Consider the following 14,302-nt stretch of genomic DNA (forward strand, 5'->3'; position numbering starts at 1 on the left):
TTACTGGCCTGTAAAGGCATGCTGCCACTACCGTCTTCGAAAAAAGATGACAGTAATTACAGAACCCCTTTCCAACCATCAGAAAAAATTACTTGTGCCTAATGATCAGTCTCCTCCTAAATTCAGAAGCAGGGGCAAGTAGAAGAGCCTTCTTAGAAGGGAATAGATGATTTAGGTGAATGAATAGTTATAAAAAATGACAATACCATCAGCTCATAAAAAGGCATTGAGTTCCTGTGTGCATCAGGAATAGCAGCTTCACAGACATGCTTTTTATCAGACATACCACTGCCACCATCAGCAACAACATCTTTTTCATAAGTAGAGCGGATAGAAGAAGGAAAACTATTAAACTACAAACTTTGTTCCCTTTTTTTTGATAGGCCCAAAAGTTATTAATTTCCCAGACAGTTGAAGCCTATGTCATTTCTTTGACAAAGGGAATATACTAACTAAGGATAAGTTTGGATATCAGAAATAGTCAACATGGTCTAATTCAACTCTTTCCCACATACCCAAATGCCCATTTCTATAAAGGGAGTAATTCATAGAGATTATTAAAAACTAAGGTTTTCTATTTTAAGAAATCGTACAGAAGTAATTTAAAAAAAAATGTTTCAATTTGAGGTACCCCTAATTCTAGGAAATGATGGCAGTTGAGAACTAGGCCAATAAAGTACTTTTTTTCATTGTAAAATTCTGATTCAGTTTGTTGCATTGGACATCTAACTCTTTCCTTCCCAAAATATCAATGCTGAAAACTGATCATAATAATTAATGCTGGTCTGAAAGTTTCATTATAGCACATACATTGCTCAGATGAGTATTTTTAAAGCTGTATTTTTTTTTATATGCTGGGGGTGTTCTTCATTTGATGATATAATAATCTAAGGTGTCAGTCAGACCTTTCCTTTATATAATATAGCATATGACTTTCTGCATTTATGAGACATCACACACTAAACTAGATACATGCAGACATTGCTATGGAGTAGGTGTTCCTCAGGGGGACATCCTATAGGCATGGAAGTGCTGCTTTTTTGGTGATGAAGTCCTTCCCCAGCCTGTAGGAAACATCCATCATTCACTGATGTTCCTTTTCTTATATCCCATGCAATTAATGGGTTTTGGGAATAGTGATTAGCAATACCTTGCACTTTTAGTTTGTTATGATCAGCTGAAGAGGTGAAACAGTACCCAGTGTATTGAAGCTCAGAGTCACATGAAAGTCTATTTTTATACCACATTCTGGAGCAATATGTTCAGATTAATATAATGACATTATCACTGTTTTCAGTAAAGAAAGGGGTTTGAAATACTCTTGTCAGTAGATAAATGGCCAACTTCTAATTTACCACCAGTCAGTCCTAAAAGTTTCTACAAAACCAAAATGGAGTGCCTCAACACATTTGTATTTATGAATGATGAGTAAGAAATCAGGGAGTCAGACTTTTTGGCATTTGTAATGGAGAAGGCTCCAATGACTGACCTCTTAAATGACGCATAAAGAAGTAACAGTTTCACTGCTTTGGGTATGCAGAAACTCAGTTATGGCATTCCCCTTGATGACTACTTTGTCCCATGGTCAGGAAGTCTCCTGTGTATCTCACTACCTGTCCCTCTGATTTCACAATCCTTGTGCCATGTTTGGGAAGGAGGAAGTAACTTGGCCAAAGGTTAATATTTAAAGAAATAAGTTTCTTCCCCCCCCCCCCCCCGTGATTGAGAGGAAATTAATCAAAGGCAGAGTAAGAAAATGGGAGTTTTAAAAAAGTGTATACTATTAAGAAAGGTCATTGTTTTGCATATTCTCTTCAAGTGCTTCATTTATGTCAGGCCAGTCAGGTATATGCTATTGACTGTTTAGTAATAACAGCAATAATTTAATTAAAGATAGATTTATACATATAATGAAAGTATTTTGAAATAGATTTTCTGTGAGTTAACTTCTAGTTTTAATTTGATGATTGTGTTGGCCATCTATAGCTCCAATGGTGTCTTTCAGTAGCACAGGATTTCTAGGGCATAAGGATTCTTTTGCCATATTTCTATTTCCAGAGTCATATCATCTTTGCTGAAAGTTAATTAATTTGTTGCATGGTGTCCTGGTTTAGCTAGGACAGGGTTAAGTTTCCCCAGCAGTGGGGGGAAGCTCTAGCCGGGTTATTCAGATACCATGCGGACGTCATGTCCGGGCGCCAGCATGAGACAGTCGGTTAACACGTGTGTTATGCCATTGCTCTGTTCCAACTGCTGTATTGGTAGATACCTTGCTCTGTTCATTGTTATTACTGTTACTGTTGTTGTTGTTTGTTGTGTTGCTATTGCACTGTTGTATTAAACCTTTCCTTATTTCAGTCTTGGGGCTTTGTATTTCACTCCCTTTGTGGGGGAGGGGCAGCGGCTGTGTGGTCTCAGACCCGGGCAGGGGCTAAACCACCACACATGGAAATATCTGTTGGCCAAGTGCCACCTAGAGGTTTCTTACTGTATTTTCTGCTGATTTTTAGTCTTCATTCTGAAGTTCCATGACAAAGGAGAGCACTAATAGAAGGGCTCCAAGTCACCCTGTGAGGGATACATAGAGGGAGCATGCATACAGCATGGCCCTGGGAATTGCAAAATCCCTGTTCTGCTTGAACTCTCATTGGATACTGTGTGCCTGTACTGTACTGTTACAGCAACATCACCTACTCCCTGTTTCTCCCTGTTTACTAATCCAAGTGTCAGTGCCACTGTGTATTCCTTATCCAGGTACAATACCCAAATAAAGACTGAATGCTCTGTATTTATCTTGCAAGAATATTGTTAAATTTTCTTTAAAAGCTTTAGAAAATAAGTAAAATGCTTTCAAAAGTCTGTGAAAAAAAATTTACGTAGTTGTGCAGTATTCTGAGATCTGAATAAACTAAACAGAACTTAACTGATCCTGATTCTCCACTTAAATTTCTCTGTACTAAGTATGTTCTTTTAGGTCTGAGCATGATTTCTGTAAAAATCGTATTAAGTTTTAAGAGATGTCCAATGCTGCAAAATAATGGGTGGTTTCTCTCTTTTGGGCAGTTTTGGTATGAATCATGATGGAATTGGAAATTCCTGTGGGACCAAAGGTCATGAAGCAGCAAAGCTAATGGCAGCTCATATTACAGCAAACACCAACCCTTTCTCTTGGTCAGCCTGCAGTCGGGATTACATCACCAGTTTTTTAGAGTAAGTAATCTCTCAAGAAAAATAATGATTTATTACAAAAATTCACATCTTTCAGAATAAATAGTAGAGACACAGTGACCTGTTCTGATGGTTTACATTTTTAGAATGAACAGACGGAAGTATAGCAAGTTACTTAAGGCTTTTATATTGTAGAGTCCTTTTCCTGCATAATGGCAAAAGCTTCTGCTCCATTCCCCACTTTACAGTTCTCATTTTTAATCTGTTCAAAACATTTTAAAATGCTGATCATATTTTATTACTAAATTAATCTGAGGGTGAGAAATAGAGAAGGGATGAATTTGTCTATGAATGATGGGAAGTATTTTTTTTTAAATACATGCATAATGTGAGGGAGTCATGAAAGGAACAAGGTTCTAGCCCTGTTCCTTGTACATTTCATTCTCCTGATTTTTTACTGCTGTCTTGTGGGTTTTTTTCTGTCAATGTTCTTTGGTACCTTTAGTGAGAATATAAAGATCATAGGAGAGGATGGCATAGATCTTTATATTAATACCTTAAAATTGTGCTAACCTAACTTCTGTGGTGATTTTTATCCAGAAATACCTGAAATTTGACTTCTGTATGAAAAAATTAAAATAGTCAACATACGTTGGTCTAAAAAATGTGCTCCTATCAATATATACATTGGTATACATGATGCATAATAAAGCCTTTGTATGTATTTTAAGTTGTGGAAGACAAGCAGAACCGTTAGTTCACTGAGAACACGTTAGTAACAGGATTTTAAAAAAATGTGCATAAGACAGGCTTTATGGGAGCAAATGGCAGTTGGTTGGTAGGTTCAGTGTCATCAGTACAATCATTCCTTTTAGAAATAAAGGTTGTTCAATAATTCAGACACTGTGTTTTAGGAGATGGATTTAAACCAGTCAAGTGGTCTAACCACTAGAATGCTAAGAACAAAATGGACAACTCTTTCAGGGATCTAACCTCAGAATAAGGTGCTGTATTCTGAATCTTACCTGAAGGGACCCATCCAGGCCAATAAATTTTCTTTAGATTTGTTCAAATGTAGCTTCCCACACAATGTACAGGAGCACATTGTATTTGAGCTCCCTATAGAGTCAGTGGGCAGAGACAGACATTTCATGTTGGTGTTAGGTGCTGTTCAGAGGAAACTACTTCTCAGTTTCTTTACCAGGTTAAGACATTTTGTATCACCCCACTGAACTATGCACCCACCCAATTTTATGTACTGCAGTGTTTAAGATGAGTGTCTAAACGATAGCACACTGAATAAGTGTTCCTACATGTATGTGCGATACAGGTTTCTCACAATATAAGTTGATTTTCTCAGGAGAGATATATATGTATTTGTTTAACCCTAGCATTATAAAAAAACCCCAACAGGCTAGACTTCATTTCTGTTAATTCAATACTGTTCCTGTTAGTAGTATCTAGTAGTATTTCTAGTATGTCATGCAGCCTAGTTTTAACTATGACAAAGAATAGGGTTTTTACATCTCTTCTAAGAGATTATTTCACAGCTTGGTAGTTCTGACTGTCAGTTTACAGTTCAGGTATTTTCTTGTAGCATTTGGGGATTTGTTTCAGTTCTGCTCTTTGTCTCATCTTACTTCTATTCATTGCTCTCTTCTGAACTCTATTTTGACCTCATAATTGTCCTGAAAATAAGTTGTCTATTGATGAAGATGTAATTCCACAGGTAGCTAAGCAGTCATTTCTTATTTATGGCTTTTGAGAAAGAAACATGGTAAAATTCTGTGGCTTGTATTATGCTGCAAATGTAATAGAGCTGAATATTTGTTTATAAAGTTCCTGCACATTTTTAAATTTCAGTCTGAACAAACTTTCTTGTTTTTTTACTGTATGTATGCAGTGTTCTTTCAATTTTTTACTGTCAGTTAAAAAACATGTTTAGCTTGTGCCTCCTCTACTTTATATTTAAATGTTTTTATTTATTACTGTTAGCATCTCCATTATTCTTTTTCCATTCCCCAGGTTTGGTTCACTATTAAGTTTCATTTTTAAGTCCGGGGAATGCCACTGAAATTGTAGTTATATTAGCATAAAGCTGGAATAGTACTCTGGTAAATCTATTCCTGTAGTTCTAATCTCTTCAGGTTTTTTGAGATACTTCTCTATCAATCATTGACAGTGTTTGCAACTCTACTTGAATTATTACCATCTGTGAACTTCATAAAAAAATCATTACTGAAGATACTAGGTGATATTTGAGCTAGAGTAAAAAAAAAAAACCCTAGAAATAGCAGCTCCAATAATAAATTATCTTTTATAATATTTTAGCTATATTTTTGTAACCCGGAATGTAGATGTTATTTTTTTCAAAGCCACCTTGGATAAACATTTTTCTATGCATAGCAATTATGAATAGATTTTCCAATTGTATAGGATACTGTGTTAAATAACATACTAAGAACCAAAGATAACTTCTCCTTCATGTACTAATTTTGCAATCTATCTTTAAAAATGTCAGATTTCTCAAACATAATCTGTTCATTATAAATCTATGCTTCTTATTGTTTGTGGTTCTAATATCCTATAAATGAATTGATACTTTTTTCTTAAAAGAGTTTTTTATTATGTCACGAAGTAAAATAGTCTGTAAAACTGTAGTTTTTTTCTCGTTTCTAGTCTTCTCCCCAGCTTTTCATGTCATCTCCTCAATGACAGCAGGAAGCTGTTAAGATAGAGTTACACAGGTACCTGAAGGACAGCTGTCAGAAGCTGTCAGAAGATCACTTCTTTTTTACCCATTCACACCTTTCCTTGAGGCAGAACAGCTTTAAGAGCAGAGGCTTTTCTGTTGCAGGTAATGATCAGTGAACAGGAAACAAAGAAAAATAGTGAGTTTCATGTGGTAGCAATTCTGATGACTCCTATAAATAGCAGAACAGTCTTCATCCAGAGAGGAAAAATGATTCAATTTTTTTTCTAATACTTTGCAATTTAGCAACAGATGAGGAAGATGCTGATTTAGAGCTTTAGAAGCAAAGCCTCAAGATGCTGTTATCTGTGTCTGCAGATGTTTATTCCAGATAGATTAGACTCTGCCCCCTTTCTCTCCATTTTACCTCAAGAATGGGAAAACAGCTGGGACAGGACCCACTTAGACCACAAACAAGGAAGACAAGTGGTTTTTTCTGTGCTTAGTGAGTATGGTTAGTTTAGGATTCATTTAGCTATGTCTAACAAGAAAGATAGAGCATGGTGGGATGAAATGCAGATACCCAAGCAGAAACCTGAGGCTGTGAGTCTGTATGACATCACCTTTTAGATTTATTGGCTTGGATCTGGATACAAGTTTGGACAGGGCTGTCATGGCACCAAGATAATGCAGCTAGAATACATTCAGCTAGAAGCTCATTAAGTGTTCACAGTATTATATGGTAAGGTAGATTCATGTGGATTTACCAGTTTACCAGCTTGGGTCACCATTTGCTACAGGAGTTCTGCACTGTGTGCCATTTTGTAGTGTAGATACCACACTGTCCTTTTTCATCAGGCAGGAGAATTTTGAAACAAAAGTAATCCTGGTGATGTTCGAAGTTGAAGCCTCAGCTTCACCCTCCTCTTTCTCAAGACTTTCTAAAAACTACACCCAGAGACAAATTTTCCAGACTGATGGTACTGAGGAACAGCCATTAAATATCACTTGGAAGATATCAATTCAGTCAAGACTGTCGCGGATGAAAGTATTGACACGGTAATATTTAGTAAGAAATCTAGGTTTATTAATAACTAACAGCAATTTGTTATTATAAAATAATTCAGAAATACTAAAAGAAAGAAAAGCGACTTATTCAGATTCTAAAATGACAAGATTCACACTAACTTACTTAACGGTACCTATATATATACATATATACACATGCATGCACATAACAAAATGGGCAAACATACAGAAACAAAGGTGTTTGGATTTAGTAGAATGAACACAGAATAGACATACACACACAGAAACAAGGGTACGTACCCACACACACACACACACACAGAGTAAAGAGAAGCTAGCTCAAAGAAAATTTCCCTCTCGAGTTTAGAGCAAATACTCCCAATGCCTTGGCATTCCTCAACGGGCGATAATTGAGACTCGAGCGGGGAACTTCGCCCTGGCCTTCCGTCTGGAGCAGACGACACCTTAAGGGTTTGGTACCTGAGAGGCGTCCCAGCTCAGGGGAGATGCTGGTCACAGGCCCGCTGCGATCCAGGAGAGCTCAAAGGGTCTCCCTGGTGGTCGCCATTTATAGGGTCCAAGATAATTGACTTTTGTCAAATGCCTTCTGGTGCCTTCCAGCAGTTACACAAGAATTTGATTAATGTGCGACTCTGTTATTGTTCCCATTTGACCACATCCCAGGCACAGGTGTGCCAGGCCCTTAGGAGTTGATGGGCCATTTTAACCATTTCCGAGCAATCGGGAGGGGCAGGAGCCAGGCTCGTTAACATTGTCAGTCCTTATCTCCACAGATTGGTGTATAGCTCCGGGGATGTGGGTGGAATCGCACCTAGCACCAAGCAGCCCAACAAAGAGGGGGGGGGGGGGGTAAGGATTGCACCACCACAAAGACACAAGTTGGGAAAATAATTTATTTTGCAGGATGGCTGGATAGAGGATGAATATGTCTTTAATGCTGGGAATAAAAACAAAGCAAAGCTATGTTATGATCATTCAAAACTCCCAAGAAGGATGACCAGTCAGCAAAGGCTTTGAAATGGCCAAGGAAACCTATTTTTTTCCTGGGGAAAACTTTTCTCCTAGCACATAATAGCTGTTGTGTGTCAAGCTTTATGTTAGAGTGAAAGATTGACTGAATTATGGTGAAAATCCTGTCATTAGAGCAGAACAGAAATATTTTTGTATTTACTACAAGGATTTTGACTTACATTTCTGCAATTATATGTCTTGTAGAGTAGGTATAGAATTTAATTTACAGGTTCAGTGCATTTAAAGATTTAGATCTGATTCTGTAATCTAATCCGTTCAGGGGTCCATATGTCTACGGAGAGAGTCATCAAAGGTAATAAGAGTTTTTAAATGCTGTGCACTTGGCTGTCTGTTTACAGGATCGCAGTTTACAGATCAACCTCTACACTATTGGAATCTATGGAAATCTTCCCATCATATGTAATATGAGCTCAAGCTGATGTCAAATGCTAAACTTCCCATTGCTTGTTTAAGCAATGTGCTCCTCATACATGCAAAATACAATACTGAAATATTTAGATTCAAAAGAATGTAGGATAGTTTTCCAACTTCTGCTATTAGAAAATATATATGCTTGCAATAATTAAAACTGGAATAAAGGGTCAAATACATTTATTTTTTTTATGCCACAACCACACATTAAAGGTAGATTTCAACTGAGTTGGGGGGTGGTGGTGTTCTATGAAGGTGAATCACATTAATTTGGATTAGAAACTGAATATCATTTTTTTTTTCTGTATTTACCTGCTTTTTGCCTTAGTTGCTGTTTGCTTTCTTCTTAAATGGTTGACAGTTGTTTGTTTCTTTGTTTTTCCAAAGGGTTTGTTGTAGTATTTCAAAGAAATTAATAAAATAAGGTTAAAATGAGAACATAAAATGTATGGTTAAAGGGGTTTTTTTGCTCTTTTTTATCTGCAGATAAAATTGGAGATCTCCAAAAAAACAGTGTAGAACATTCACTTCTGAAATTATGTTCCTTTGGCAAGATGCATGGAAAATATTTGGGAAAAAACCATAAGTGATGGCAAAATTTGTAGTTATGTCAGAAAAAAAATTAAAGTGTTGGCATAAGGATTCTATAAAAATCTTCACTTATTCACATGTGAAATTAAAGTAAAAAATCATCTGTCCCCTTTTATGCACACTGACTAAATAAAACTGAGTAATTATATTTAGTAAATTACAAAGTCTTCTAAACAGAAGAACTCTGCTTTTGGCTTTCTTTGTTATTTGTTTCACTACACTAAAATATTGTGGTTGAATATGGGCATATTTTGAAAAAACCACCCCCAAACTAAACAGTGAAAATAAGAGAATATTAAAGTATTCAAATATTATCTTAGTTCTAACATGAATTTTTGAAGACTAAATATTATTAATACAGTAGAAAAGATCCTTGGATCCATACAAATTTTGTCACTCACCCAAGTATAGGTAAATATGAAGATCCTGGAAATTTTTTACCACTGTAACTATTTTGTTCACTCAAATGGAAGAAAAGCATGCATGTTAATGTCCTAATCCTATAAACATTTAGTCATGTTGCAATTTAAATGTGTTTTACTTTAATGTAAACCAATTGAGCTGCTCATATCTATAATATTGTATTTAGCTGTTTGAAGGATCAGAAGGGTCATTAAGAATTATAGATTTAATTTATTTGCTTAATTTGTTTATTTTTCATTCTATGACCAAATGTAGCTATTCTTCAGTAAAAAAAATAGGAATCTTAAAACAAAAATGAAAATCAATCTTTTGTGGCTCAGAAATGATTGTATTTTTAAAAAGGATAATATATAAAATATATTTCACAATCTAAAATAAGCATTTTTGTTAATATCATAGAATACCAGGTTGGAAGGCACCTCAAGGATCATCTGGTCCAACCTTTCTTGGTAAAAGCATGGTCTAGACAAGATAGCCCAGAAAAGTGTCCAATGTTGGGGAAAATAATGATGAAAATTATTTTAATCTCTTGACTCCCTCTGATTATTTTTTATCTCAACTATGGGTGTACCATCTCACTGTTTGTTTATTGCAATCATATTTGTTTCACACCCAGTGCTTTTAGAAGTTAGAACTAGATACATGATATCTTTACTGTGATTTACAGTCCATAGAATTCCTAATTCGTTTGGTCCTTTATGTTGAACAGTTCGGGCCGTGGTACTTGCCTTGATAATGAGCCTCCCAAGCGTGAATTTCTTTATCCAGCTGTGGCCGCAGGTCAGGTGTATGATGCTGATGAACAGTGTCGCTTCCAGTATGGAGCAACATCTCGCCAATGTAAATATGGGGTAAGAAGTCTTAATCCTTATGCTGAGTGTTCTGATTAGTCATTTGTATATATTCCTTTATAACATAAATCTTTAGTTAGATGCAGTAGTGGGTTACAGATTTCTGATAGCATACTGTCTGGTACCATCATATGTAAGCAAAGGGTACATTTTAATCCTTATGCTGCATCTTTTGCTTGAGTCATTTGTGTGTTCTGTACACAAACGTGTGTGGGTTACAATGAGCTGGAGAAGCAGTCTTTAATTTTAGGAAAAAAAGGAGTCCAGAAAACTTGATCCTGTTCCTTGTAAAGTGTACTACAGAATTTTCCCTGATTTCAATTAAATGAGATCAGGTTCGTGTTGTATTAATCTTGAAACATGAAATCTGTTGTGTTGACTTTACCTTTTCAATTTAAAGCTACATTTGAAGTTACTTTTGTACTTGTATTGATTTGTCAGGTCTGTTTTTATTTTAATTTTTTTTGCTGGCATTGAGTTTATTGTTTCTCACATTGTTCAGATCTCTTTTTGAAAAGAAGAATAATTGGTTATGGGAACAGAAGAACATGAAGCTAGATAGCTGAATAGAATACTGATTAGCTAAGTACTAGCAAATCTTTGGCTGCAAGTACAAGTGTGCAGTATTTAAGGTAAAGTATAAATAGAAACCTGCACACTTAGGCTATTATGCAATAAATTTATAAATATTACGTAAAATCTTGCAGCCCAAAGTATGTAGTAAAAGGATGCATTCTGCTGTGCTTATCATCAAATAATCAGCTGAGGCTAAATTAAATAAACCTTGAAAGCATATCTAGTGGTTTAAAAATATATAGTTTTAATAATATTTTAATTATTAGGTTATTCAAATAAAGCAATGTAATAATTGAATTTACTCTATTCACTTATCTAAAGGCTAGCTAGAAAGAACATCCATTTTTAATATTCTTGGGGTGATAAATACAATATTATTCTTGGGATGCCTCTTTGGCAGATTGCATTGTGCAAAGGATTTAAAAGCTGTATGTAGCTGGCTGACTAGCTCACTGGATCTTCTATTCCTGATCCGTCATCAAACCTCTTTTGGCCTTTATTGTTCCTCTTTAAGTTCTCACTTCCCACCACTGTTCTTTAAGGGCCCTGTTTTCTGTCACTACATCCAAGGCATACCCTTTTTTTTTTTTTTCCTTTTTTCTTATAAATTCTCACCACACACACTCTTTATTTTCAGACTAAGGAAATCTGCAGGGATTTAATCAAAGATTTATAGAGCAGCCTTTGGAGATATACTGCATTTTAAATTAAACTGGAAAGTTAATAATGTGCAAAACCTGGCTTTTCCACATGTATGTGTTTTTGGTTTTGTGTTTTTTTTTTTTTCCTCTTCAAACTCTGTTAAACTATGTAATCATCGTTGCAATGATCACACTGCACAGTACACTTCTGTTCTTAAACCAGTTTCTAAAATGCAAACAATTGGAAGTAATGAAGATGTAGGTAATATTGACTTTATGTATTCTGCTTTCTTTTTGTGTTAAAGTTTTTGTTGGGATACCCTTATAGTTACAAAAAAGAGGTTTACAATTGAGGCAACAGTTTTAACTGTTAATTTCTTTCAAGAAGTTAAGTCTTCATGTGACATTATCAGTCCTCTGGATTGATATAGTATTTTGTATTCCATCACAGTGAGCAGGATTTATAAGTGTTTCTGAAAAAAAAACCTTATTTTTAATAATAGGATTCAGACTGTATATATTTATATAACAGATTATTGTAGAACTCTGGTAATATCCAGTCTAAGAAATTATATGCATTTAAAATAATGTCTACATTTTAAAATATTATCTGCCATGGCCATAATGCTCTGTAAATGCCATCATGATGATTATGATTGTACAGATTTCAAATGATAATTTCGAAATGGAAAAAAATAATCTTTACAAGCTGATAGTGCAGATGGAAAATATCCACACAAGAAAGACCTATTCATATATGAAAGGGTTTTTAGAACTGAGTAGTGGAACTAGATCTAAATACCAGGAAAAGTTAAGTTTTGAATACTTTGTTCTATACTTTCCATATCAAAAGTAAACAATCAGTGCTTTGGATATTCCTATTTGATGTACTATTCACATGAAGATGCCATTAATAATTCATTGTTCTTATTCTAACAGATACATGTGCAACTATGAATGGAAAAACATAGTAAAAATCCCTGACAGCAGACCTAATTTGTATGCTAACTCCTTTATAGCACTTCTTTCAGCACTTTTTATTTGAAGTGCCTGGTAAAAAAGGGATAGAGCAGGTTTTCCAACGTGGGATTTAGTGACCCATAAATAACTAAATTCTAAAACAAAGGGAAATCTCAGTGAAAATTGCTTGCCTTTTTCTCTTGCTCATGATTTTTATTGATTTGTGATGGTGAGACATGACACGGGAAACAGCTGAACTCTCAAAGGCAAAAAATTTACAAGTCTCCTTTGGGCTCTGATATAGCTGTTGAGATAGTCGGTGTTTTTAAAGTAACTTGGAAAATCTTCATGTTCTTTCTGCTTTGGAATTCTATCCTAATGTCTTATTAACCTTTAGAAAAAATACCTCTTTTGACCATCTAGCTTTGATGTTCATCTGTATTCATTGCCTTTTCTCCATTTCCTTGTCCGTTCCCTCTGTATGTTTATTTTAAACTGTTTATTGCTTTTGATCATAAATTAGGTCCTAATCCTGCAAAGAATTTTGCACATTTAAGTATGTGAAGCCTTTCTCACTTATGAACTTGAAGTTAAATACTTGGAATGGTGTTGTCGTGGTTTGAACTTGGCCGGCAGCCAAACCCCACGGATCTGGTCGCTCACCCTTCCCCTGCCCAGTGAATGGGGGAAGGGGACTGAAGGAACACAAGGGAAACTCATAGATTGAACTAAAACCCCCAGTTTACTGATGGTAACAAAACAACAGTAACTATAGGAAGTCCCAACGGGTAATGCCCAGTGCGGTTGCTCACCACCCGCGGACTGATACAATTCGCAGTCCGACCCCACAGCAGCAATCCCGCCGCCAACGGGAAGGGAGAGAGAACCCGCCTCCTTTCTATCCTGAGCATAACATCACATGATATGGAATACTCCAATGGCCAATCCGGGCCCGGCCCTCCAGCTGTGCCCCCTCCCAGCTCAAGGAAAGTTAACTCCATCTTGGCCAAAATCTGGGTTGGGCGCTCTGGCTGTGCCCCCTAATTTTAAGAAAATTAACTCTATCCCAGCGAAAACCAGGACAGGTATTTGAATGATTAAGGCATCAGATCTAAAATACTAAAGGGATTGCAAGGGTCTGCCTTTTTGTGTGTGTGTTTACTGACAAGGAGCCAATTTGACCTTGAAAGGAGGAGTTCTTTGGTAGTTGCATTGATACTGTTGTGAGTACTAGACCTAATTAAACTTTTTAGTCACTTATGGACAAAACTGTTCCAGCAAAAACATTGTGGCTATTGGCCAGATTTCCCTATATCATTCAGCATATTAAGTCAGACAAGAATTCAAATAGATGCTTTAGCTCTTTGAGCTAAAAAACTAAGACTACATGTTTGCAAGAAGACAGTGATCCTTCTAATGTCACATGTGCATTGTTCTTTATACTATACTTTCCACCATCTCTGATACAGGGGCAATTTTAAAGAATTTAAGTGAAGAAACAGATACTTTGAATAAAGAATTGAGAGGCAATGTTTTGAGATATTTAAAATATTTCATTTTTAGGATACACTTTCAGATTCAGGAGAGTATTAAATTTATGACTTCCAGTGAGCCAAATTGTAATGGTGGAAATTTCACCACATGATAGTGATGCATAGCTTTTTCTTAAAGGTAATACATGCTTTCAAGTATCTTACTGGATTCACTGCAGTAGGAGATTTTGAGGTTATTAGAAACAGTGCTAGTTCCTCTTCTTTTATGAAGGTACTAGATATGTTACATCTTCTAGGGTGATGCAGGTGTGGCTCAGTTGTTCTCTGCTCTGTTTGTGTGTCTGTTCCCCTGAAAGTTCAAAAACTTTTTCAATCCTTTTATTTAGGTGAGTGTAAGGAGAACTTTTTTATTGA

General features: G+C 35.8%; 1 protein-coding gene across 10 annotated transcripts in view; it reads left to right on the forward strand.

Annotated features, from left to right (window-relative positions):
* The window catches only part of LOC141917562 (A disintegrin and metalloproteinase with thrombospondin motifs 6-like), a 135,414-nt gene that overhangs the window by 41,963 nt on the left and 79,149 nt on the right, over positions 1 to 14,302 (forward strand). For all 10 annotated transcript variants that reach the window (XM_074810851.1, XM_074810853.1, XM_074810854.1 and 7 more), the window contains 2 exons: positions 3,064 to 3,210; positions 10,077 to 10,218. In XM_074810851.1, coding sequence (XP_074666952.1) covers positions 3,064 to 3,210; positions 10,077 to 10,218 — 289 coding nt within the window. The remainder of the gene's footprint in view (positions 1 to 3,063; positions 3,211 to 10,076; positions 10,219 to 14,302) is intronic.

The sequence above is a fragment of the Strix aluco genome, chromosome W, assembly GCF_031877795.1.
Source record: "Strix aluco isolate bStrAlu1 chromosome W, bStrAlu1.hap1, whole genome shotgun sequence".
NCBI classification, from domain to species: domain Eukaryota; kingdom Metazoa; phylum Chordata; class Aves; order Strigiformes; family Strigidae; genus Strix; species Strix aluco.